Here is a 22,329-nt window from a genome sequence, read left to right as displayed (position 1 = left end):
GAAGAGAGCAGGTGGTAAGTTATAAATGTGCTGAAGACAAGCTGGAATCCACTTCGGGTTTAGCACTTGCTGTTTTCCAAGCTCACCCACCTGCATTAATCATGGCTAATAAGGGGGCAGAACTGGCCAGGTGCACACTTGCATTGAGGCTGGAAGCTGCTTCCTTTGAAGGGGACTTCTTTTTTCAGTGAAAATAGTGATTTGGACAGACTGAGGCTGTACCTGTTGGAACAGCAGTTTGCCAGCTGCAGGGCTTGCTGCAGCTCTTCTGGAAAGTCACAACCAGTTTGCCTTCGTTTGTACTAAGCAAGTGTTTACTCATGTTTCACATGTGGAAGGAGACAGGAAGTCTCTGAGGAGAAACATGCCATAATCAAACTCAGTTTACAGAGAAGTTCTCCTTTGATAACAAAAGGTAACTGAATAAGTTTTCCAAGAAAGGATGCCTTCTTTTGTGAGTGGGGGGAAGCGCAGGATGTCCTTGTGGTGGTATCGTATTGGAAACATACCTCCTTAAATCAGATACTAGCTGCTGTACTTTTTTGACTGTAGGAACAATACTGACAGTGATTTACAAGCACAAGGAAAAGATTTGGAAAGGCTTAAGTGAAATGCAGTTGCAAGGTAATTCTCTCTCATTTGTGGCTTTTTATCATGATGGAAACTTTCCTTTTCTCCTTTTGTGGGAGGTCCAGGAATGGCCACTAAATGAAATGAAGGTTATTGTTAGCTGCCTACAGTATGATGCAGTAGGAGAGCTGCTGCAGCTCCTCTAATGTGAGGAGCTCTCACTACAGTGTTGCCAGTATCTGAGCCCTGGCACAATCTATGAAAATGTCCTTGCAGTCCTTTCAGGGCTGTTGGGAAATAATATACTGAGATACGAAGGTGAAGCAATGCAATGTATGTGTGGCCAAGTCAGGATTGAGTGCTTTAATTGCAGTCTTGTTTTCTCTCAAATGCTGCCTCTGTGTGTTTTAAATGGGCATGCTCATGGCACACGTGATGTGGGCATAAATTTACGCTTGCTCTGTGGCAGAACCCATCAGGACCCCGGGCCGCGTGTCACAGGATTGGATTAAAGACTTTTTTGGAACAAGATGCTCATAGCATCTGGTTTGCTTCGTGATTTTGCAGAAACAAATTACGTACTGGTGGCGGATGATCTCATAGATTAAAAATAAAAAAAGCCATCAGCAGCTGAGTTCCCTAAGCAGAGACTTTGTGTGCATGTACATTCACCCCACAGTGGAGCTGGAAGCTACCTGGTGCTGTGATGAGGTCAGGTAGATCTGATCTTCATTGATTCGCTGTTGGGAACATGCTGGGTTTACTTCCTATTTGGTATTCATAGGGCTGTAATAGGGAGGTGACCCCAAAATGTGCCTGTGTGAACTTAAAAAAGCAGTCTGGCATGCTGTTCTCAAGGGTGTGAGAGTAAAATACATGGTCTCCTGAAGCTATCTAATTGCACAGCTGTTATTCAGATGAAATCTTAGCTTGTATCTCCTTTACTTCTGTAAGCTAAATGATGCTTGTAAGGTTGACATGTGCTTTTGCTGCACAAGTCTAATGGCAGCAGTAAAATAGACTGGGAGCTTGTCTCTTAAAGAAGTGCAGAATGCTCCATGAGAAGCACAGCGTGGCCTGGTTCGTGTGGGCTTTCCCTGAACATCAGTTTCTCTTCAAAGGAAGATGAGCCCTTGGTTTGATGTGGCATACCTGTTTTTGTGACTTTACTGCTATCCTGGATTGCGTGTGGAAGCTATTCAGGTGTTGCGGGAGTTAGAATGATATCAAACTCAGACTTTCAAAGTGTTTTAAAATTCTTAAAATGAACACAAATAATCAGTGCTGACGTGAGAGGAGCACAGAAGTGCGGACCTATTCCTTTATATGCCTTCTCTGTGTGACCTGCCTGCTAAGGCAGTGACACTTTAGTTACCTGTCATGAGCCTCTGAAGGATTAATTGCTTTTGACTTGTGAAGTGCTTCAGAAATAAAGACCTTCTCTCCAGTGTTTAGCTGCTGCTTTGGAGGAGTGAGCTGGATCGATAGGAAATCCTTGCCTTATGACTGCAGTGTGTTCTCATGAAGATATTTGTGGCTACTGTTGATCCTTGGGCTCTGAGCTAGTAACTCTCTTCATGACCTTTGGCAAGAAGTATCTAATACCAGAGGATATGCAAATGATTGGTGGCATGAAGGATACGGTGAAGTTCTTAAAGAAAACATCCTTTTAAGTTAGGAGAAGGACCTGTTAAAGCACATGTGTGTATGCCTATACTTGTGTGCCGACACACCTACTCTTCTTTTTGAGTCGGATATTGTAGCACCTCTCATTAGGCAGTCATACGCATGGTGTGCAGGCAGTAGATGAATAACCAGCCCTCTGGGATTCAGCACAAACAGGCAGGAGATGTTGGCTGGAGGGAGGAGGCAGTACCATCTTTGGGGAGAGAGTTGGAGTAAGGGCAGGACATAAGCAAGGATGGCTCAGGGGTTGGGATGGAAAGGTTCTCCCTTTGTAGGATCCCCGTTGCTTTGGCTAGAATTCTGCAAATGTCCCATTAGGCAACTTACACACTTGAGAGGTACCTGCTAAACTCATCTGACATCTCTGTGCCTTAGTTCCCCTCTGCAGTGCAGGTGGCTTCAGCAAGATGTTTGTAACTGTGTTGGGGAGCAGGTGATGTGGATGCTAGCTGATGTGGGCTGAATATTCCCTGGGAATTTTTGGCAAGCACTGCTTGCAAAGGTATGTTCTGACTTAAGCTCTGTGGTGGCTGCATATTAATTACACCCCTTTTACAAGTCAGTGTAAGATGACACAAGATGCCAGCCCTGGTTGTCAGCTTGTGAGATCCTGCTGGTTCTAGTGTTCAGGGCGTTTTTTTATTGGCTATGTTTGTAAGGAAATACAAAAATGCATTGCAGAGACTGATGTGTGGTTTGTGGGGTGGCAAAGGATGCAGGAGGGACAGTGTGGCAGAGAGAAAGGGAAAGGGCAGTACAGACTTGGTCCTGGGATGCCTTGAGTGCATGTTTCTGGCAAGAAAAATTCTGCTGGAATTCTTTTGGCCTTTATCTGTTGCTTTTGAGTTAGCAGATGTACTTACAGATATGTGAAATGAGCTTACCCTTCTGTTTCTATACATGATTACCAGTTGTAGTTTGAACTGTTGTGCTGTCTCTGCACTTCAGTGAACACAGACCCTGTGTACTAGGTGTCATACAACTTGTGGTTCTGTGCGTGTTTATTCCTCTTCCCCCTCTGCAAAGTAGACGTACAGATGGTGGAAGAAAGGTGTCTCAAATTATTTTACAACTGGGAAACTGAAGCCCATGAAGATGTAGTGATTTGATAAGGGCTATGTAGGAAAGCAGTGACGAAGCCTTGTATTAAATGCAAATGTAACTCCTTGTCTGGTGTTTTTAACTACTGTGTCATTAATATTCATGTCACCATAGTATCAAGGAACTTTTATCGTGGACTAGGGCCCTGTGTCACATAATGCAAACATGGAACAAAGACTGTCCATGCTCCTGGAAGATGCCTGGCTGCCCTTGCCTGTGCCTGCTGAGGCTCAACATTTGCGTTTGGTACCAAAATAACCTTGTGTGCTGCCACCTTAGGAGATGTATTCAGAAAGATGCATCGCTAGGTGCAAGCAGCTGTGATCTTAGAGCTGATCATGATGTGATTATTAACACACAGTATCTTTTGAGACCACAGGAAACACACAAACTCAACCTTGCTCACAGCGTTCAACAGAACATGTGACAGGATTAAACGTGTATTGGATTTTTTTAAAATAAAAATGACGCTATTTTTGGAGTGGGACAGATGGTGGTTTTCTACCTTTTGGTTTTGTTTTAAACTTAACAACAGAAGAAGCACTTGCGTTGTACCTTTGAAGCTTTTTCTGCTATGGAGCAGGCTAGAAATGCATATATTGCTATATTATGTGTTAAGTTAGGATTCTCAAGCAGTTACATAAGTTCATTTGAGCTGATGAATTAAATCCCTAATAATTATGAGGCTTGCGAGTAACGGTCACAAGACTGCAGGCTCTGGACCCCTGCAACCCATTCCTGTTTCTGGACATGTGACAAATGAACAGGCATATGCCTATTCATATCTCTGTCCTTCCTCACCTGTGTATATGGGGGGAAAAACTCAAAGCCTGGTTTCATGCAGGGCTGATTTTTCTTCAATTTTTATTATTTCCTGTGCTGAATGATGGATACTGTGTGCTCCTGGCTGTACCTAGTGGTTCGAATTCCCCAAGAGCTGCCTGATGGGATGGTAGATACCTCTCTCCATGCTTGGCATGTACTGAGGAGTTGAAAAGTTCATTGCTGTCTTCAGGGTTCAATTAGCATATCCTCTTCTAGAGGAATATTACATAGTCCTTAAGTTGTGTTTTCCTATTACTCAGTGAGATGGCACTTCTGTGGCTCAAGAGTATATGGGAGACCTGAAAAGGTTGAAATTCCTGGGTTTAAGCAGAAGAAACTTGTTTGACACAAACCTCTATACGCTGTCGCGAAGCTCTTAAAATATCGTGTTAGCTGTAAGCCTGAGCTTTTCCAAGAATGTATGTATTAGGGTTTCTCTTGTGTTTTTCATGCTGCTTTACTCAGTAGGGATGTCTGGGTGCTACCATAGTAATCAAAATTCCTAAATGTCTAACTTGTCTGTTGCCATGAGCTCTCTTTGGATCCCTGCATAATTGCTTCCCAGAGTTTGATGTTACCATAGCACTTAAGGGCTCCAGTAAGGCTGCTCTGGCTGGTCCTTGCAAGCAAGTCCAGTTAAAAACCAGTCCCAGTCTTGGCCAGCTTTGTCTTGCTTTCTCCTTCCTCCCCACCTCCAGCTACAACCTGCTCTCAGCTCAACTAGATTTGGTTTCTTTTCTCTCCTCTCCTGTCGATGTGATTCACTGCTTCCTTGTCTTTCCAGTGAAGCTTTTCAGCTGCATGCAGTTGCTGTAGCTTCTTGCTGGCTTTGCAGTTCCAGTCATGTTCACTCAAAACCAGTCACGCTCCGCAGCATGTTTATGCCATTGATAATTTCACTTGGAGATGAAGGAGGTCTCAGATGCTCTTAGCAGCTGCTTGGAATAATAGCAGCTGAAATGTGCTTTTTAGAGGACTGACTGATAACTAAACAAATGATTTTTTTTTTTTTTTTATTTAAGATATGGGTTATTGATGACCCATTAATTTCCCCTCCTCTTCCCCCCCCCCCCCCCGGTCTTACAGTGGTACTTCAGGGACTAAAATTCTTACAATAGAGAGGGACTGAGTCTGCTTTGCCAAGTAATTTACTTGGAGGCAGTGTATCTTGCTGCATAGTAATAACACACTGCTCCATCAGCTCTGGGTTTCCAAGTCTGCCTGTCAGGGAAGAATCGAGTGGATGTACAAGACTGTAAAGCAGAGCACATGCCTAGCAAATCTACCCACGTGAACATCTAAAGCGTGCTTCCTGCTGTGAAGGCCAGTACAGTTCCACAGCCTTTAGTGAGTTGCTATTTGTTATGAAATTGCTGTCACAAATACCGTGAGACTTTAATATGCCTAAATTAAGGTGTCCAGGCTGTGTTCTGATGGTGTTTTTGGAGGATGGGTATTGCTATTTCTGCCCTTGGACTAGAGATTTTGAAAAGGGAATGTGGAGTTAATGCACAGGATGAATCTTGCCCGCTGATTATTTTAGGCTTCTAATATGCTGTCCCATGGCAGTGATTAATTTCCTTTCCTTCCCCTGCCCCTTTCTCCTCTTCTTTCTCTGCTACCTTGTGATTTACAGCTTCCTTTTTTGACTTTCTCCATGGAACAGGCTGGGAGTTGAAGGGATATCATCTAGGGGAGAGGAGTGGCTCTTAAAAGATCTGTAATGAGACAGGGTCCTGAAAGATGGAAAGAAATGAAACTAAACAGCTTTAAATCAGACCTATCAAAATAAAAGCCAGAGAAGTGAGGAAGAGGCGGTTAAGCTTTTTCCATGTCATCAATGCAGCAACAATGTGACTATATAAATATCTTGCGGTTGTGAATGTCGTAGCTAATAAACTAAATGTTCACCCAAAAATACTGCAACAATCCTGAGCCAACCGGTCTTGCTCTCCTAAAATTAGGAGAGGTAAAGGCCGTGCTTCTGTTCTGTGTTGGATGACGTTTCTGGTTCTATTATTTTGCACAATTTAGGCACTCATGGCCATGACTGCCACACTAATGTTAACTATGATGTCCTGCCTATTTAAAAAGCACCTAGAAGAAGGTGGAGCCTGTAAATCTAAATCTGTCTTGTCATGGCCTAGATATTGCAGCAGTGACACTAAGTGAGGGCCCTATAATGATGTTGGTAATATTGGATAATCACATTAGGATTCTCAGCTATAGTAAATCTGTGTAGGGCTAACTATGTCCCTGCTTTATTCTTGCTGAGAATCTGACTCACGAGCTCTACGTGAACTTGAACCTTTGTTTTACCTGAGGATAAATCCTTTGCTCTGTTCGATATGCTAGATGCTCTATGAAGGTTTGTCTGGTGGTATTTAAAGACTAGAGCTTAAGCAGTGCTACAGCTGGAGCTGTGAGAGCTACTGTTTTCTTGAGTTGGTAGTGAGAGGAGTTTCTAAAAAGCAGGGCTTTGCCTGCACACCTTGGGCTTTTTTGCAGTCTTGACGGTGTGTTGTCTGATGGATGCACGTGACTCTGGAGATATCTTTGTAGCTGGGGTTTTTTGTTGTGTGTGTGGGTTTTTTATTTGTTGGTTTTTTTTTTTCCCCCTTTCCCGGCTCCCACTAAATCAGTTGTGCAGCAGTTGCATGTTGTATCCGGCACAAAGCTGACGCAGATGCTGGGCTTTCTGTGCCCAGCAAACTTGCTCAGCGTGAAGCTGCCTAACAGATTGTTGCTGGCCAGCAACGGACGCTCCTCTTCTTTTAAGCCAATAGAACATGCTCATATGTGCAAGTTTACTTTGTGGAGACCAGATTCTTTCCAGCTCAAATGTGAGCTGTGTGGAGAATTTATTGCTGTTTAAAATGGTTGTCATTGGTGGAAGAGTGCAGAGCCTCGTGCCTAAACCTTGACACCTTTGAGCGTAGGGCTGCATGTGTAATTCTCTCTGCCACAGGCTGTCTGTGTGAAACAAGAGGATTTGAATGTGAGTTTGACCTGCTCTGCTCAGAACTGGTGTTGATATGAATGTGAACCAGGTGAACTCAGAATCTACCTTGTTTTCCTCTGGCAGTAGGACCAAACCTGTGAAGCCTTAGCCTTTGCTTGGAGGAAGCGAGTTGTGTGTGTGCTTGTTCTGCAAGGAGGGAAAGTGGGTTGGTGATTTTATGGGGCTGCTGCCCAGCAAAGCTTGAATTTTCTGCAAGAGTCTGTCCTATGCCAGGAGGATGCTATCCTTGGATAGCTGGACACACGCATGACCTGTGTCCATGTTCCTTGTATAGTTTATTTAGTTAAAGTGACACTAGAAATATTTATAAAACAAGAAGCTGTATTTCCTGTAAATTCAGTTGAACTCAGAGCATTCTTGCTTTTTTTTTCAGTTGTGTCACTGTTACAGTCTTATTTTGAGTATAGTCACTATTAAATTCCTAACCTTGTTGCAAGTATACCTGCTTAGGTGATTTTTCCACCTGCTTAGTATGTCATCTGGGGACATGCTGATTCTCCTGATATTTGCGCCTGTTTCAGGTTTCCTGTCTTGAAATACTAGGTGTCCTTTATGCTTTGTCTAGGTGCTCTCTACTTTCCCCACAGTTCTGAAGCACTGATTTGCTCCTACAGCCACATAAAGTGGTCAGAACATGGATGAAATTTGAGTGATGGTGACCATTGCTATTTACAGAGACAAAGCTCTTTCAGTTGGAGTTAGTGGTTTGCTTTTTTTTCTTGCCCTCAAGATAAATGTTACATATTCAGACTATTTAATTGGCGGTTGATGTTTCATGATCTGATTTGATAAGTTTCCCAGCGCAGTTCTATCTCCACTCCAACATGAAGCCTCTTAAAGTGCTGTTAGGGGCAATTCAAGCAGCTCAAAGGGACAAACTAACCCACAACTGAAAGCTTAGTAAACTAACCAGAATCTACACTGATTTTTGTTTTAATGGTGTTTAACTCCTTGTACAGGTGAATTTGGTGAGGTCAGACATTGAGAGCTGGATCTTTCCTCTTGGAAGTGAGCATGGAGAGCTTCCCAGGGACTGCTCCTGGACATGAAAAGGAAGTGTGGTGCTTTGTTTTATGCAGCCTCATAGCTCTTAGGCCTGTGTGGACTATAAGGACTTGTAGCTTCATGTTTTAGAGCCCTTGAGCTGAGGGAGAACCCCTGCAGTACTGTGCAGAGACCCTACTTTCCACCCTGCACAGACCAGTGGTTTCTATTGCTGATATGTAGAGTTTATCTTAATAGCTTGCTCCAAACACTGCTCTAGGAGATGCTGGGGCAGGCCTTGTAGATTGAACTAGTCCCTTAAACTTGGCACTGTAATGCTTTAGCATAAGTCAAGTGACTTAAAACAAAATGAAACAAAAAACAACTAAGTAAAGCTTGTTATTTCCTTTGAGGTAGAAAATCTCAGCTGAGAGTAGACCTGTTTAGTTTAGCGTTATTATCTGCTGTTCTCAGCTGGAGAGGCTGTTGGCAGAGGATAAGGGTTTTTATTTTGTTCTTGTTCGGAACTGGACTCTTTGGTTTATAACACAAACACGCATGTTGCTTGGAGCTAGAGTAACTTGGGTGTAGTAAGACCAGGAGATCCATATTCGGGCCTTCCTGGTTCTGCAGAGACTACTGCTTGTTCTGTTGTCTATGCAGTGTGTCCTGCATTTCAAGTCTCTGTTCTCATTGCTGCCTTCAGAAAGTCATTCGAGTTGCATTTATATAGCTGTGGGTTTCTGTGTATGAGCCGTTTCTGTTTCAGCTGGTGGCTGGGCACATCTTGTCACTACTTTGTGCTTGAGTTTGCAAGCTGTTGATGCAGCTTAGCCTAAGTAAAGAAAATCCCAGTTTTGTAGCCTGGATTGTGGGAAACAAACACCAATTATGTCCACGTTCTCCTGAGATGTGATGCAAGCCTGGGCCTCTAGGATAGGCTATATGTTTTCTGTGTGTGCAACTTGAGGGTGAATAATCTTCACTTATACGGATATAAAATAATGTGTAAATACCCTAATGTAACCAAGGGATTATGGAATTGGATGGGAAGGTGAGTCATAGGCATTAATTAAATCCCAAACTCCCAAGTGTCATGATGAACGACACTCCAACATGTTGTACTAAATCAGAAAAATACAAACACAAAGGAGAACATGAGTACAACCACTGCTGGTTCAAGTCTTAAAATCTTTTTGTGCTAGGTAATCTGGAAAAGACACTCTGGATAGCATACCTCCAGCTGGGCAGGAGGTTGTGGAGAGAAGACTGGCAGTAGCTTGTTGATGTCTGTGGTGTGTGGGCTAAGAATCTGGGGTTGAAATCAAGTCAATGGAGAGTTTGGCGAGACTTATGATGATGAGGGTAACAACACCCAGAAATGAACCGCTCAAGAGTGTGTAAAGAATGTATAAGTAGAGTAGTTAAAGAAACAGGTTAGACAGATGTGTCAGGAGTGACTATGGGCATTGTCAGTCCTGCCTATAAGCGAGAGGCTGAGTCAGGTGAAATCCCATGCCAGACAGTGACATGGTGATGCAGGGCCATGGTTTTTCAGTGGGACAGTCCTGTGTTGCTTACCAGCATCCTATTGCAACTTGGAGAGGGTGAAATGGGGCTGGAGGAAGCCTCCTGTCCGTTAATCTTGTCATCGTCGACCTACCTGCATTTTGACTCCACTGGGGCAAGAATAAAAGCCTGGTTTTTCTAATGTAGATTTTGTGTATTAGTCATAAAGCTATAAAACCACCGGAGAGAGAGAAGCTTGAAAGCCCAAAGCGCTCACCTCTTTGGATGCTGCTTAGGTGGAAATGACCATGAAAAAAGAAGAAAATACTGGAGGCCATGCTAGTGATCCTGCAGTTATCTATTTAACTGCAGTGAGTCTGGTGTCTCTCCTCGGGGAATACTGAAGTGTCCCTTTGCCTGCAGGCTTTATAGTAGCAGACTACCTCCTACTGCCTTCTAAAAAAGCAGAGGGTGTAGGAAATGCTGTTTGACTGTATCAGCAATTAATCTTTCACCAGACTGAAGCAAGCTTGTGAGTAACAGATCTAATGTGCACTTTTAAGACTGGATTCTTGGCAACAGTCAGGGCCCCTTCTCAGTACTGCCAGGTATCACAAACCTATAAAAATGTTTCTTCCTGTTGGTAATACGTTGCGCCATACTCAAAATGTAATGGGAGGGGTTTCTGGGTTAACCTTCAGTCCCATGCTGTTAGGATGACTTGCTAATCTCTCTTACTATGAGATGCTGTGGTTTGAGGGGTCTTTTCTGGACTTTCCCTAGTTGGATACCTGAAGGTGCCCTTCCAGCACAAATTTGTTTTCAGGAGACCTCCTGCAGAGCTCAAGGGTGTGAGCTGTGTAAGCAGGACCTTTGGCTCATACTGCTGCTGAGAGTAGTATGTTGTCACGCTGACCCATGCATTCTTTGGTCAGGTTCTTAATTTTTTGCCTTTTTTGTTAATCACAGGTTTTCATACCCTAGTAGCATCCTTTTTAAGACCATGACTTAGAGAACAGAGGATTTACTTGTAAATTGCGTGTGTCCTGACGATCTCCATCTCAAGGAAGTAGGAGCGGAGGTAACATTCCAGGTTGAACTTGGTAAATCATAGATTGTACTAGTGTCATCTTTACTTTCTTTGATGTAGCTGTGATCTTGGATGTTACAGCCTTAACGCAAAGTCTGCCTCATTATTGTGGCTTCTTAATTAAACCTCAAACCACTTTAAAAACTAATCTTGAGGGAGGAGTTGTATTTTTTCTTTAAAGGTGTTAATGCTAACATCTCTGTCTAAATCTTAGGGTGTTGTAGGCGCTTCATACAGCGATCCTGACCATTCCAGTTCCTTGTTATGCATCAAAGCAGAACACAATACAGTTTGTGGTGCGTTTGGTAATAAAAAGGGGTAATATTGGATCAGAAAACTTATTTTGGGGTGAAATGTCCTGCTCTGGAAACAGAGGTCGGAAGTGATGGAGAAGTTCCATCAGAAGGGGAGAAATGGGATTTGAAATTGTATGTTTTTTAGCAGGTATGCTGCAGTAATACCCTCCTGCTGGGCAATGGAAGAGTGGAATAAAAGATAGCAGAAAGAATATATTAGTGCAGATTAATACTGACGAAAATAGCACTATAATCCTAATGCCCATCAAGTTGACTAGCAGAACTATAAAATAAAAAGCCCATATAAAAATTAACCGGCAAATACTCATGTGTGTGTGGAGGGTAACGCAAGATCATCACATGAGACATTACAGTAAGGGACTGTTGCCCTCTGCTTTCCTTCCTGTTATCGCCGTGTTCTTGGGACCAAGCGTGGTGCTTTTTATAGGAGCTACTGGGTGAGTCTCCTCTTGACAGCGAGACTCATATTGTGATGCACAGTAACGCTTTCTAGCAGTAATGGGAAGTTTTTCTGAAGGTCTCTGCAGCTCAGCAGCCCCAGTGTGGTCTGAGGAGAGAATCCCAGGGCACCTTGGTGGTTCTTTTTCCCCTCTCGTACAGATGAGTCACTTCATCTTCGGTTTATAGGTGGGGAGAAGTGAGACTGGGTTATTCTTCCACCTTTGTTGAAAACTGGCACTCAAAGCTGTAGGAGAGAAGCACTCGAATGTGCCAGTGCTTTTCCCTGATGTGCTTGCAGAGCTTGATGCTAATGTTAGCTGAACTTGGCTATTGTCTAAAATAATTACAGATGATTGTATTGCTTAACTCTGCCCAAAGTGTTTTCCTTGGCCTTTTTTCTTTGCGGTGAAGGGTAAGTGATTCCAAAGTTGAGGTTTGCTGAAGCTATCTCTGTCTCTGGAAAAGATGCCCCAATATCTTGGTGCTTTATGATCAAGAATGACCATTGTGTATATACAACTAGGGAAAAACTTTTGTGTTAAATGACTGCATGTTGTACCAGCTAGAGAGAGGTGTCAGAGGTGCAGGATGGCTTTCTCAGTACAGTAGCAGAGAGAAAATGCTCCTAGTGTTGCCAAGTGATGATGTCCAGTGATGGGTAATGTGCAATGTCTGTGTGTCAGCTGGTTGTGGCTATGCCCATGGGAAAAATAAGTGACGGGAACTATGTTTTAGTAAAGCTTTGGGAATGGTGAGCTGCAAACATCCCGTGTAAGGGAGTCGATATGATTTTCCTGTAACTGGATCACAGCATCCTGACTTTGGGGAGGGAGGAGGGAATTGAGTGAGCCTGCCCCTTGTACTTAGGAAAGTAAATGCTAAGGAAGTTCTTCTGGCTTGTGAGATAAGGCAAAATATGACATAATTCTTGATGGATAAGAATCAGTAAGTATTTGGATTGTGCAAATGAGGAGTGGCTTTGTGCCTGGTTCAGCAAAGCACTTAAAATTAAGTGCCTGATAGCATGACCGGAGCTTAAAATGCCTTGCTGGCTGTCCCTGGAGGCTAAATATTCCTAGGGCAGTTGTTGAGGACATCTGAAAAGCACTTGGCTGTCCCTCAGCTTCAGTACTAAAGCACGGTGGGCTGCCTTTCATGCAGAGCTTGGAGGTGGATGAGATAGAGCTAAAACACAGAACGCTGGAAACAATTCAGTGGAAAACCACATGCATTGTTTGTCCAGCTCCGAGGAGAATTTCACCCCTGAAAAACGAAGTTTTTAGTGGCACCCAGAACGTTTATCAGGAACTGTGGTAATTCCAGATATTGTTAATTTGTTTGTAGAAAGGTGATGGAGAAAATCCAAAATGAAGCAGTGATTTTTTTTTTTTTTAAGTGGGAATTGATGATTTGATAGTTGGCTCTTTTAAGCCCAGTGATTTGACTAACTTAACTGAAAAGAGGAGTGATTCCTCCTCCTCCAACCTAGCTGCTTTTGGGTTATCCAACATAGCCTTGGGGGGAAAAGAGAGATGTGATCAAAGACAAAACTTGAAAATATTTGCAGAGGGAAGACACATTTGTGCAGTGGAGATGTTTTTGTAGCTGTTATTGCAGAGCTCAAACATGCAGCTGGGAGATCGTCATGCTACAGGTCGTGTTTGCTCCTGTGCAAACAGCACTTAACATCTCTGGGAGGTACTTTCAGCGTGGATTTTAAAAGGAGGTGTTCTGCCTAATTGTGGTTGGATAAAAGCTATTTGGGGAAAACACAGTGTACCTGCTGTCTCTTGCAGAGGGTGGTGGATCAGCATGGCAGGGTAACAGAAAATGCAGTGTGTTTTGGGAACACTAATGGCTTGTGAAAAGGCCTGTGGTCCTGTAGATCTGTGAAATCTAACCTGCTTTACTTGTGTGTACAGGGCAGAGTGTAGCCAGTCCTCTTCTGGACTATAATTAACTTGGGTGAAACGATTTGTTGAGTTGGTGCTTCAAACGCTGACTGACTACGGTTGAACTTGCTTTATTTTGGCTCAGCATGAACAAAACAGGCTTGTTGTGGGGGCCTGTTGTCTGGTGGGCACAAAACCTGCCTGCAGTAATACTTTGTTTTCTTCTCTACTGTTTAAATATTATCTGATAGGGTGTGCGTGAAGATCTGGAGCAAGACTTAAATGCAGCTCAAACAGCTGAGTAAGTGATTATGTGTGAAGATACAGTAATTGTGGTGGTAGGAAGGGAGTTCTCAGGACAAGCTATTTCTGATGGCTTCCCTACCCCAGCAAGAAGGACAAGTGGGTCTAGGCTGTGCTGGAGGGCAGTTGTGTCCATCAAGAGTAAGGTGCGCACTGTTCAGCATACAGTTTGTCTGTTGTAGCAGCACTTATTGAGCTTGGGTGATGGAAGGAGCAGCCCTGCAAACTTCCTCACCATAACATTAGTTAGTACAACTTGCTTGGAAGCAGCATCTTGTGCTTGTTTGCAGATCGGCGCTACTGGCTGCCCGTGACTTGCTGGTTGCAAGAGGATTCCAGGCTTGCAGTACACGTGAATTGCTTAAATGCAGCAGAGTGCTATCTTCTTACCTTGTGAGGAGCTGAGAGAGGGGGATCATGTGCAGCTTTGTGCTGCTGGTTTTACCTAGTTTAGAAGTGCTTGTCTGGCTGTGAAGAGTTCTGCATCCTGCTGAAATTACAGAAGGGCTGAAAATATAACTACTAGTGCTGGAAACTGGCCAGTACACTGACACAAATCTGCATGGAAAACTGCTCTGGCATCTATTGATAATTGAACTTGCTTTCCCCCCTCCCCACCCACCCCCAACTTATCCTAAAACCAGCTAGCAAGAACAACAGTCAGGCCAGAAGAGTGTGGCAAGTCTTCCCATGCTGTTGTAGAGGTAGATGCAGGCCCAGGTGCAAAAGACAGTGGTGTTTCCCAAGAGACCTCTGGCTCTAAGCTGATGATGATCACAATACTGACTGTGCACCAGCTGTTGAACAAACAATGTTAATATGTCTTAATGATGAGCATATAAATGACTTTTTATGTCTTAGAATGAGAATGATATTTTAGCTTCTGGTGGCTTGTATGGGAAAAGATTTAAATTTCCTTCAGAACTTTAAATCACAGGCACTTGTTTATGAATGCAAGGGAGAACTGTCCTCTGAGCTGACTCTCAGGCTTAGTTCTTGCTTCTGTCCCTTCTGGTGTTCGCAAACTCTCTGGATTTATTTATCGCATCTGAAGCCTGGACTGGTCTCTTGCCTTTTGCTTTCCATACGTGTACTGGGGAAAAAAGGCTCTACCATCAGAGACGTGAGGACGTTCCTAGTGCCTGGATTACTTTGCTTCTAAGCTCTGCCTTGTGCGTGACCCAGCCTCCCTGGCCACGTGTGGCACAGCTATCTAACTTCACTTGAGGCAGCGCAGGCTCTTGAGCTGACCTTGGTTGGCTTGGAGTTACACAAATCCTGGCATGTGTATCTTTTGTATTGGAGCTGGCATAATGCATTAGAGCTGGCAGTTTCTGGCTGTTGGAAGGGTTGTCTTTGCCGTTCACTGAGAATAGAAGTAAATGGTCCTGTAATGTGCATCTGGCAGTGCTTCATAATAATTACATGTCAGTTTGTCTTTGATCTATTTCCTTTCAACTTTGCCCAGATTTAGCAAAGTTGGGGGTTGGACTGGGATAAGGAGGGAGAAATTGGTTGTGGTCCGAGGCTCTGGAAGCTGAAAGGAGTCCTTGAGGCTGACAAGGTGGTGATGTTGTAGATAGGTAGTGTACAAGGAAGAAGTTAACCACTGGAGAGCAGCTGTTAGCAAGATAGTTGAAAGCTACAGTAAATCTATTAATATCAGTATGATGCTGTGAAAAACCATCAGTTCAGATAGGCGCTGGGTGACTCGTCTAAGCAAAACCTGCTTGTTCCATGCAGTGGTGACCAGGCAGACAGCAAGAGCTGGGCAGCACCTGTCTTCACTGCTGCAACCCATAGGAGAAGACATCCATCAGCTTTTGTGAACAGGTCCCTCTTCTACTGTGTAATGCTGTGTGGTAGGTGAAAGAAAACTCTTAAATCCATTAGAAAGTCTTTGTTAGGCAGTGTTAGCTGCGGTCCAGGTGCTTGGTCCCTTCCTGGGCCGTGCTGAACAGCATTGCTGTTCTGGGCTGCCTGATGCTACCAAGTGAAAATTTCAGCCATCTATTGGGTCCTCCTTCCCCTCTTCTTTGTCATACCTGGCTGAAAAACATGAGCTGGATTTTGTCTGCTGCTAACAACAAAGTTGTTGCTTTTGAGGTAGCTGTAGGAGTACAGATCCTTCTGGAACCGCTCTTTTAGCATGAATCTGAAGTACTGGCCAAAGTTGCCAATAAAAAGGTTTCAAGTGCTTCAAAATGCTTCAAGTGTATTAGCTAGTAACCTGCTTATACACCTTAAGCCCTAACCTTAAAACGCTAATGTGGTATAACTGTTAACCTTTTTTTGCAATGTGACAGTTCTGAGCGAGTGCCATTTTCTTTAGCAAGATGTGCAGTTCATGAGCAGTCTGTAATAAGCGTGTGAGGGACTTGAGAGGTGAAGGATAGACCAGAGCTCCAAAATCCTCTCTCAAGCATAAGAAACTTAAAAGGATATCTCTCTAGCGGTCTGTACCTGAAGGCATCCCTGCCATTTTCAGACATTCAGATATGCAGCACTTGTTGCATGAGAAACCTATAAGCAGATATACCTATAGCTCTGACCTTGGTCTGGAAAGACCTGCAGCCCGAAACACTCCTGGAAGGAGCAGGATTCCTGTTGTAGCTTTGATTTGCTCTGGCGCATGGATGTGATCAAGTCCTGTTTCTGTAAATACGCACACAATGTGTGAAAGCTGGTGGCCTGATTTCTCTGCCCTGTCTTTGCACCTGCTGCTTACTCTAGAAGTCAATTTGTAGGTGTAGGTTCTCGGTATTCCTAAAGTTGGTCCGTATGTCCTGCTAATGGACTTGGATCTTGTATTTCTGGAGGCATTTGTGTATGAGGAGCGTGGTGAGAAGCTGCTGCTGTTTGTACTCTTTCTCCATCCCTTTCCGCTTCCCTCATCCTCCTGCTGTTTTACTGAATGTTTCACAGTCCCATTCTCTGCGTGCAAAACTGGGAGTGCTGAAGCCAATTAGCAGCGCGAGGTGTAATAAATGCAGAGAAATTAAAATTAGGGTGGCATTTTTCATGATTTAAATGTGGAATGACTACCTGAGGGAAGTTAGATGTTCTTGATTATGTTGTGCCTTTCTGGACTAAATGCTGGGTACAGTCAAAACCTGGGGTCAGTAAATTACAGTTTGGAAGGAATATCGTGGTAACTGAGGCAATCAGACGAGGTGACATATTAGTTGTTTAGAATGGAAAGCTTTGCGCGCGCTCTCTCTCTCGTGGATGTGGATCATCCAATTTTGCTTCTCTGATCCCGAAGTCGCTTACTTTAGATTGCTGTGTAAAAAATTGCTCTACGTACTCTGATTAAATCAATACTTGTTTTCTCTGGAGAGAAGCATGCTGCTCTTACTAGTAGCAAAATTGTCATGCTTTAAGCTGCAGTCAGTGGGAGTTTAATAATAAAGTAACCAAATTGGTAGGTGTATTTGCAGACAAAATAAGTTCAATGATTTTGCACAGCTTCCATGTGTGGTGTTGTCAACTGAAGTTTGCAGGAGTAAAGGTAAGGGAGAGAAGGACACAAGGACATAGTTTTTCTATGATTTGTATAAGTAGTGTGACAAGTCTGCAAATATTGCAGGCTCCCTTCCTCTTCCTTGGATGTGGCTCCACCTGACGCACTTGTCTCTTGCTGCTCTGTTTGGAAGATGCTTCGGGCCATACTTCTGTTGGGTCCCTATGTGTGTATGTTGCAGTCCTGTACCAGACAGCATTAACTTAATTTTTTTTATTTTATTTGTATTTTTTTTTTAGATTCAGAATGTCTGTTTCCTTTTGAGCTTTCAGAATGGTTTAACTATGTTCTCTGTTGCATACACTGTAATTTTCTTTGCCAGTTGGCCCTGGTTTCTTGTAAGCAAAATAGCGAGGCTGCTCTAGGAGTGACTTTGTTAATTAGCACAGGATCCAGACTAGAGGAAAGGAATCTTGCCCAAAACTTTGCTAATGAGACATTAGCAGTTGGTCTGAAGAGGTACCAGTCCCGCTTCAGCTGAAAGCAAAGATTTAGGAGATCCTTGAATTTAGTGGATCTGCTTTTTTTTTTTCCCCCAAGTTGAATTGATCTATTTTTGCTGCTCAGCTTGTGTTTCTTTCTGCTGAGCGTAGTACTGTAAACAGAGATTCAGTATCCTGCTGGACTTCAGGCCTGGTGGGAGGAGCTGCAAGAAGGGAACTGAACACCTAGAGAGGAGGAGAGGCTTCTGAGGGATGACTTACTCTCTGATTTGGAAAGGAAAAAAAAAAATTAAAAAAAAATCTTGTGATTCCCAAAAAGTTTTGATGATGACTGAGACTGTAATAAAAAAGAATTTTTGTTTGTTTGTTTAATGCTTTCTCTAGATTTTATCTGTGGTCCATGGAAATATTGTACAGAAACTAAAAAAAAAAAAAAAGTCCAAACCTGATCTCACCAATGTTTTTAAAAAGTGTAATGTGTTAAGAAAGTAGGGACTGGGGAAGTGATGCTGATTATGATCCCTTATTTTTTACTGGCTCCACTGTGGGTTATAAGAGCGGCGGGGGGGGAATCAGAGTGCTGTCTTGCTTTTTTTCAACGTAGACATCCTTTGGGCTAAAGATAGCACAGCGGGATGTGCTGATTTGTTCTCCAGAGACCAGCCAAATGTGGCTAGGGTAGAACAATAAGGCTACTGCTGCGGGTTTAGGAGTTCTTAAAAATTGCTTGTATTCTGAGATGCTCTGAAGCAGCTTAAGGGAGAGAGTTGGGGGTTATTTTTGTGTCTGAATTTAAACACTGTGAAGAAATTAGGCCCTCCAGAACTGCACGGGTTTTAAAACCCTCTCTGGCAGGAGCAAGCAGCATCTGTATGGGCCGTGTCCCATTTTTCTGAATTTGAATATCCATTTTGCAGTCTGCTTATAGTTTTTAAGATCTTTAATTGAAGTCATGACACTTTTTTCCTCTTTTTTTCTTTTTTTCTTTCTGTTGCATCTTTTTGCAACTTCTGTGGAGCTGCTACCCATAAGTTCTGCTCTTAAATGTCAATGGGGCTTCCTTGGAAAATCTGGTCTGGTTCCTATGGCAAATTATGATGTGTAAAACTAAGGTTTTTGCATGCTAAGAGATATTTTTGTTTAACAGCTCTGCTGACAGGCGTGTTACTCACATGTGGAACTTCTGTGGTAGTTTTGGAAGATGAGCTGTAATGGGTGCCATAAAAGCTGTTTGATAACAAATGGAGAGGGTTATACTTCGACCATAGCAGCATTGTCTGGTCATTTGCTCTTTTTCAATCTTTTCTTAGTAAAAATAAATCCCAGTTTTAGTAAAAGCTTCAGTGGGCCTTTTTGCTATGGTGTTTGATTTGTTAACAGCTTGTAAGCACCAATTGTTGCAAGACTGGCATTGTCAAATGCAACCTATTTTAATGCTAAATTTTACCCAAATGTGGCTGTCTTGCTTGTCACATTTTACACGATAGGGAGGAAGTCATTTAAGTGCCAAATAACCATTAGTAATAATTATGTACAAACATGTCAAATATAAGTAGATAAATATATTGTTGATCTGGTCGTTTCTAGCAGCTTGTAAAGAATGGGGACTCACCAAAGGGCTGGAACTTTTAAAATGAGAATTCTTTGGGATGTGACTGGCTTTTTGGGGTGTGTAACTACAGCTCTGGGCGTAGTGGGACTTCTGAAGGCTATGGCAGCACCAAATCGTAACTTTCTATTGAGCTGATTCTTTAGGAATCCTTAAGCAACAAAAGAATTATATGCTGTAATGTCAGATAACGGAGAGCAATAAAGTGCTGTTAGGTTGTGGCATCGACAATGTCATTGTGCTTCCCTTTTTACCGTTGTGCAGCACTTCTCAGCTACTTGGATCCAGGCAACTCTTTGTTCTGGTTCTTTCTGATCTCTGGGAGCCAGGTGCGAAACTTTGATGCTGATATACCTCCATCCTCAATCAGCTTGCTATTTCTGTCCAGAACTACAAATGTAAAATCCATATATTTTGATGGATTGCTAACAGAGATGAAAGGCTTTCAACCTAAACAAGTCAAGTATGTCCTGGGAGTCCTGACTTTACTAATAGCAATGACCACAAAATGAATTGTGGGTGTTTTGTTGTGTGGTTGTTTTTTGTTTGGTTTTTTCCCCTCTTGTTCTTCTGTCCTTTTAAAAGCACTGATATCAAACCATACGTGGGAGATGGGTTTCTTCTGCTTCTTGCACAAATCAGCTTTGTAATGTAACTTAGGCGCTTCAAAAGTTGGGAAGCCTTTTAAGTTTAGGCCTTTAGTAATTCAGTGGATGATCTGTAGCTCTGATTTCTGTCCAAGGCAACGTTGCTGTTTATACTTCAGCTTTCTTCATAATGGAAATTCATGGAGCAATGAAGGACAAGGAACCGGTGTAGTTGGTGGTTTGTATGGAGATATTTAAATGTTAACTTTGCTTCCATTAACTGAAGATTTGCCCCCTTGGATTCCTTTTTGTTCCTAGAACTCTAGATAGAGTTAGAAGCTATGGAGCAAAGCGGGATGCTCCTGCCATGGCTCTGTTGGTAGCTGCTGAGTGCCTTCCCTGTTCTGACTGTACTCTGAAGGCAGATGGAAGCAGGGACAGGGTCAGAAGCAAGGACCAAGAGGTTTCTTTGTTAATGAATAGGATGATTTTGTCTTCTGCAGGTGGATTTGCGATAGTGTTTCTTGTGAGGACTAACAATGGGATGAAATGCGCCCTGAAGCGGATGTACGTCAATAATGAGTACGACTTGCAAGTCTGCAAAAGAGAAATCCAAATCATGGTAAGTCACCACTTTGTACTGGGGCCTCAGACTGGGAGTGGAACGGTGTGAGAGCCTGGGCGCCTTCTGCCTGTGATCTGTGTAGCATCATGCCACAAACTGTGGGTTTTCTTAGCAAAGCTGTCTTTCTTTCAGAGAGACCTAACTCTGGAGTTGTGACCATGTGAAAATCTCATATTGAGTTAATTAAGATGTAAATAAAATCATAGAATGGTTTGAGTTGGAAGGGACCTCAGAGATCATCTAGTTCCAACCCCCCTGCCATGGGCAGGGACACCCTCCACTAGACTAAATTTGTCCGCTAAATAGTTTTAGTGGAAAAGAAAAACATAGGAGATGAAAAAGCAGAGGGAATTTCAGGAATATGAGGGGAGGAAAAAACTACTGTCAACCCCACAACTTAATGGGAAAGGGAAGAGCTGAAGAGGTGAGCATGGCTGTGGGTGTTAGACTTCAAAGTCTAACAATCTTCAGTTCAGGGCTAAAGTCTTCAGCTTTTTAGACTTCATCAGAAAAGGCTGATGATTCTGCTGTAACCGTCTTTGAACTCAATTCGCTTCATTTGCTTCAGTGCATGAATGGAAGATCTCCATCCTGAAATGAATTTGTATCAACAGTTTGTAATCTTTTGGATTGGGATGACGGCTATCTCTGTATCGGTGAGGTTGATAAGTTAAAAGCAATGTTTGTGGGGTAGTTACTGCCTGGGCTTTTGAAACAGGGAAGTGTTTGTAATAAGCATGGGGATCTTTTTCTAGATCTGTTGGATATGAGGAGTTGCATGATAGGATAGCTATTTTTAATAGCTGTTTTAAACATAGTGTCTCTAAACAAAGAAAAAAATTGAGATTATCCCAATAGATTTGCTTAGTCTTGTTTGGAGCCTGGTAAGTATGAGAAGTGCTGCTTTTGAAGTTGTATTCAAAGGCATTGACGAACATTTAGAGCAACTGCGAGGTAGGGAAGGAAATATAAACTCATCATTCTGCTCATTTATGACACGAGGTATAGGTTTGGGGGCAGATGATCTTCCTATCAGAGGCTCTTACCTGTAGCAATTCTGGGTGTGGTTTTTGAAGTAGCTTTTAATTAGGTTAATACCTTTAAAGCTAACTTCGGGAGTTTGTGCGATAGTGAGGCTTTTGGGTATGCTTTGTCATCACCATAGCTAATGCTACACGGGAAAAGCAGAGATTAGATCTTACATCAAAGGTTTTAGCTGTGCTCACAAAGCTTGTTTACTTGGATTTTACTTGCGGGTGCTTTCCATTGTCTCTGTGTCTTTGGTGCCTCTTTGAAATGTGTAGCTAACCTGGAAAGTGAGGGCGAGAAGCATCCTTCTTACACAGTAGGTCTGTTTGCTCCTGTACTGAATCTTATCATAAGCACTAATCTTTGTCCTGAAGAACCAGTACATCACTAAAAGGAAATATTTTCTTTCCTAACTTGACGCAATAAAGAAGTGTTTTAAACTTAACTGCACTTTTTGCAGCCCTGCAGCTTTACAGCAGAATGTGGCCAGCAGAATCTTGATTTCTTTTACTGGTGAAGGGGAACATTGAACTGGCTATCACACCTGGGAGGGTGTGTGAAGCTGGCAAAAGAAATTACTTTTCTCTGCAGGTTTAGCATGTGTCACAGATAAGTCATTGGGTTGGCCACCACGAAACATCTGCCTTGTTCTCCCCTCTACGTAAAAGGCCCAGGCCATCTAAGGGAACATGCAAAAATCCGGACTGATCCCTGAACAAGTTTGTTCAATAGGTTGGCTGTTTCTCTGCTGTTTGTCTCAAATCCTTCTGCAA

At 42.9% G+C, this 22,329-nt stretch overlaps 1 protein-coding gene across 14 annotated transcripts in view; it reads left to right on the top strand.

Moving 5' to 3' along the window:
- The window catches only part of AAK1 (AP2 associated kinase 1), an 88,478-nt gene that overhangs the window by 5,781 nt on the left and 60,368 nt on the right, over positions 1-22,329 (top strand). For all 14 annotated transcript variants that reach the window (XM_054804376.1, XM_054804375.1, XM_054804374.1 and 11 more), the window contains exon 3: positions 20,406-20,524. In XM_054804376.1, the coding sequence (XP_054660351.1) occupies positions 20,406-20,524 (119 nt within the window). The remainder of the gene's footprint in view (positions 1-20,405; positions 20,525-22,329) is intronic.

The sequence above is a fragment of the Grus americana genome, chromosome 26 (genome assembly GCF_028858705.1).
Source record: "Grus americana isolate bGruAme1 chromosome 26, bGruAme1.mat, whole genome shotgun sequence".
Taxonomy (NCBI): Eukaryota; Metazoa; Chordata; class Aves; order Gruiformes; family Gruidae; genus Grus; species Grus americana.
Note: the sequence above shows the minus strand (reverse complement) of the source record. Positions and strands in the feature narration are given on the sequence as shown.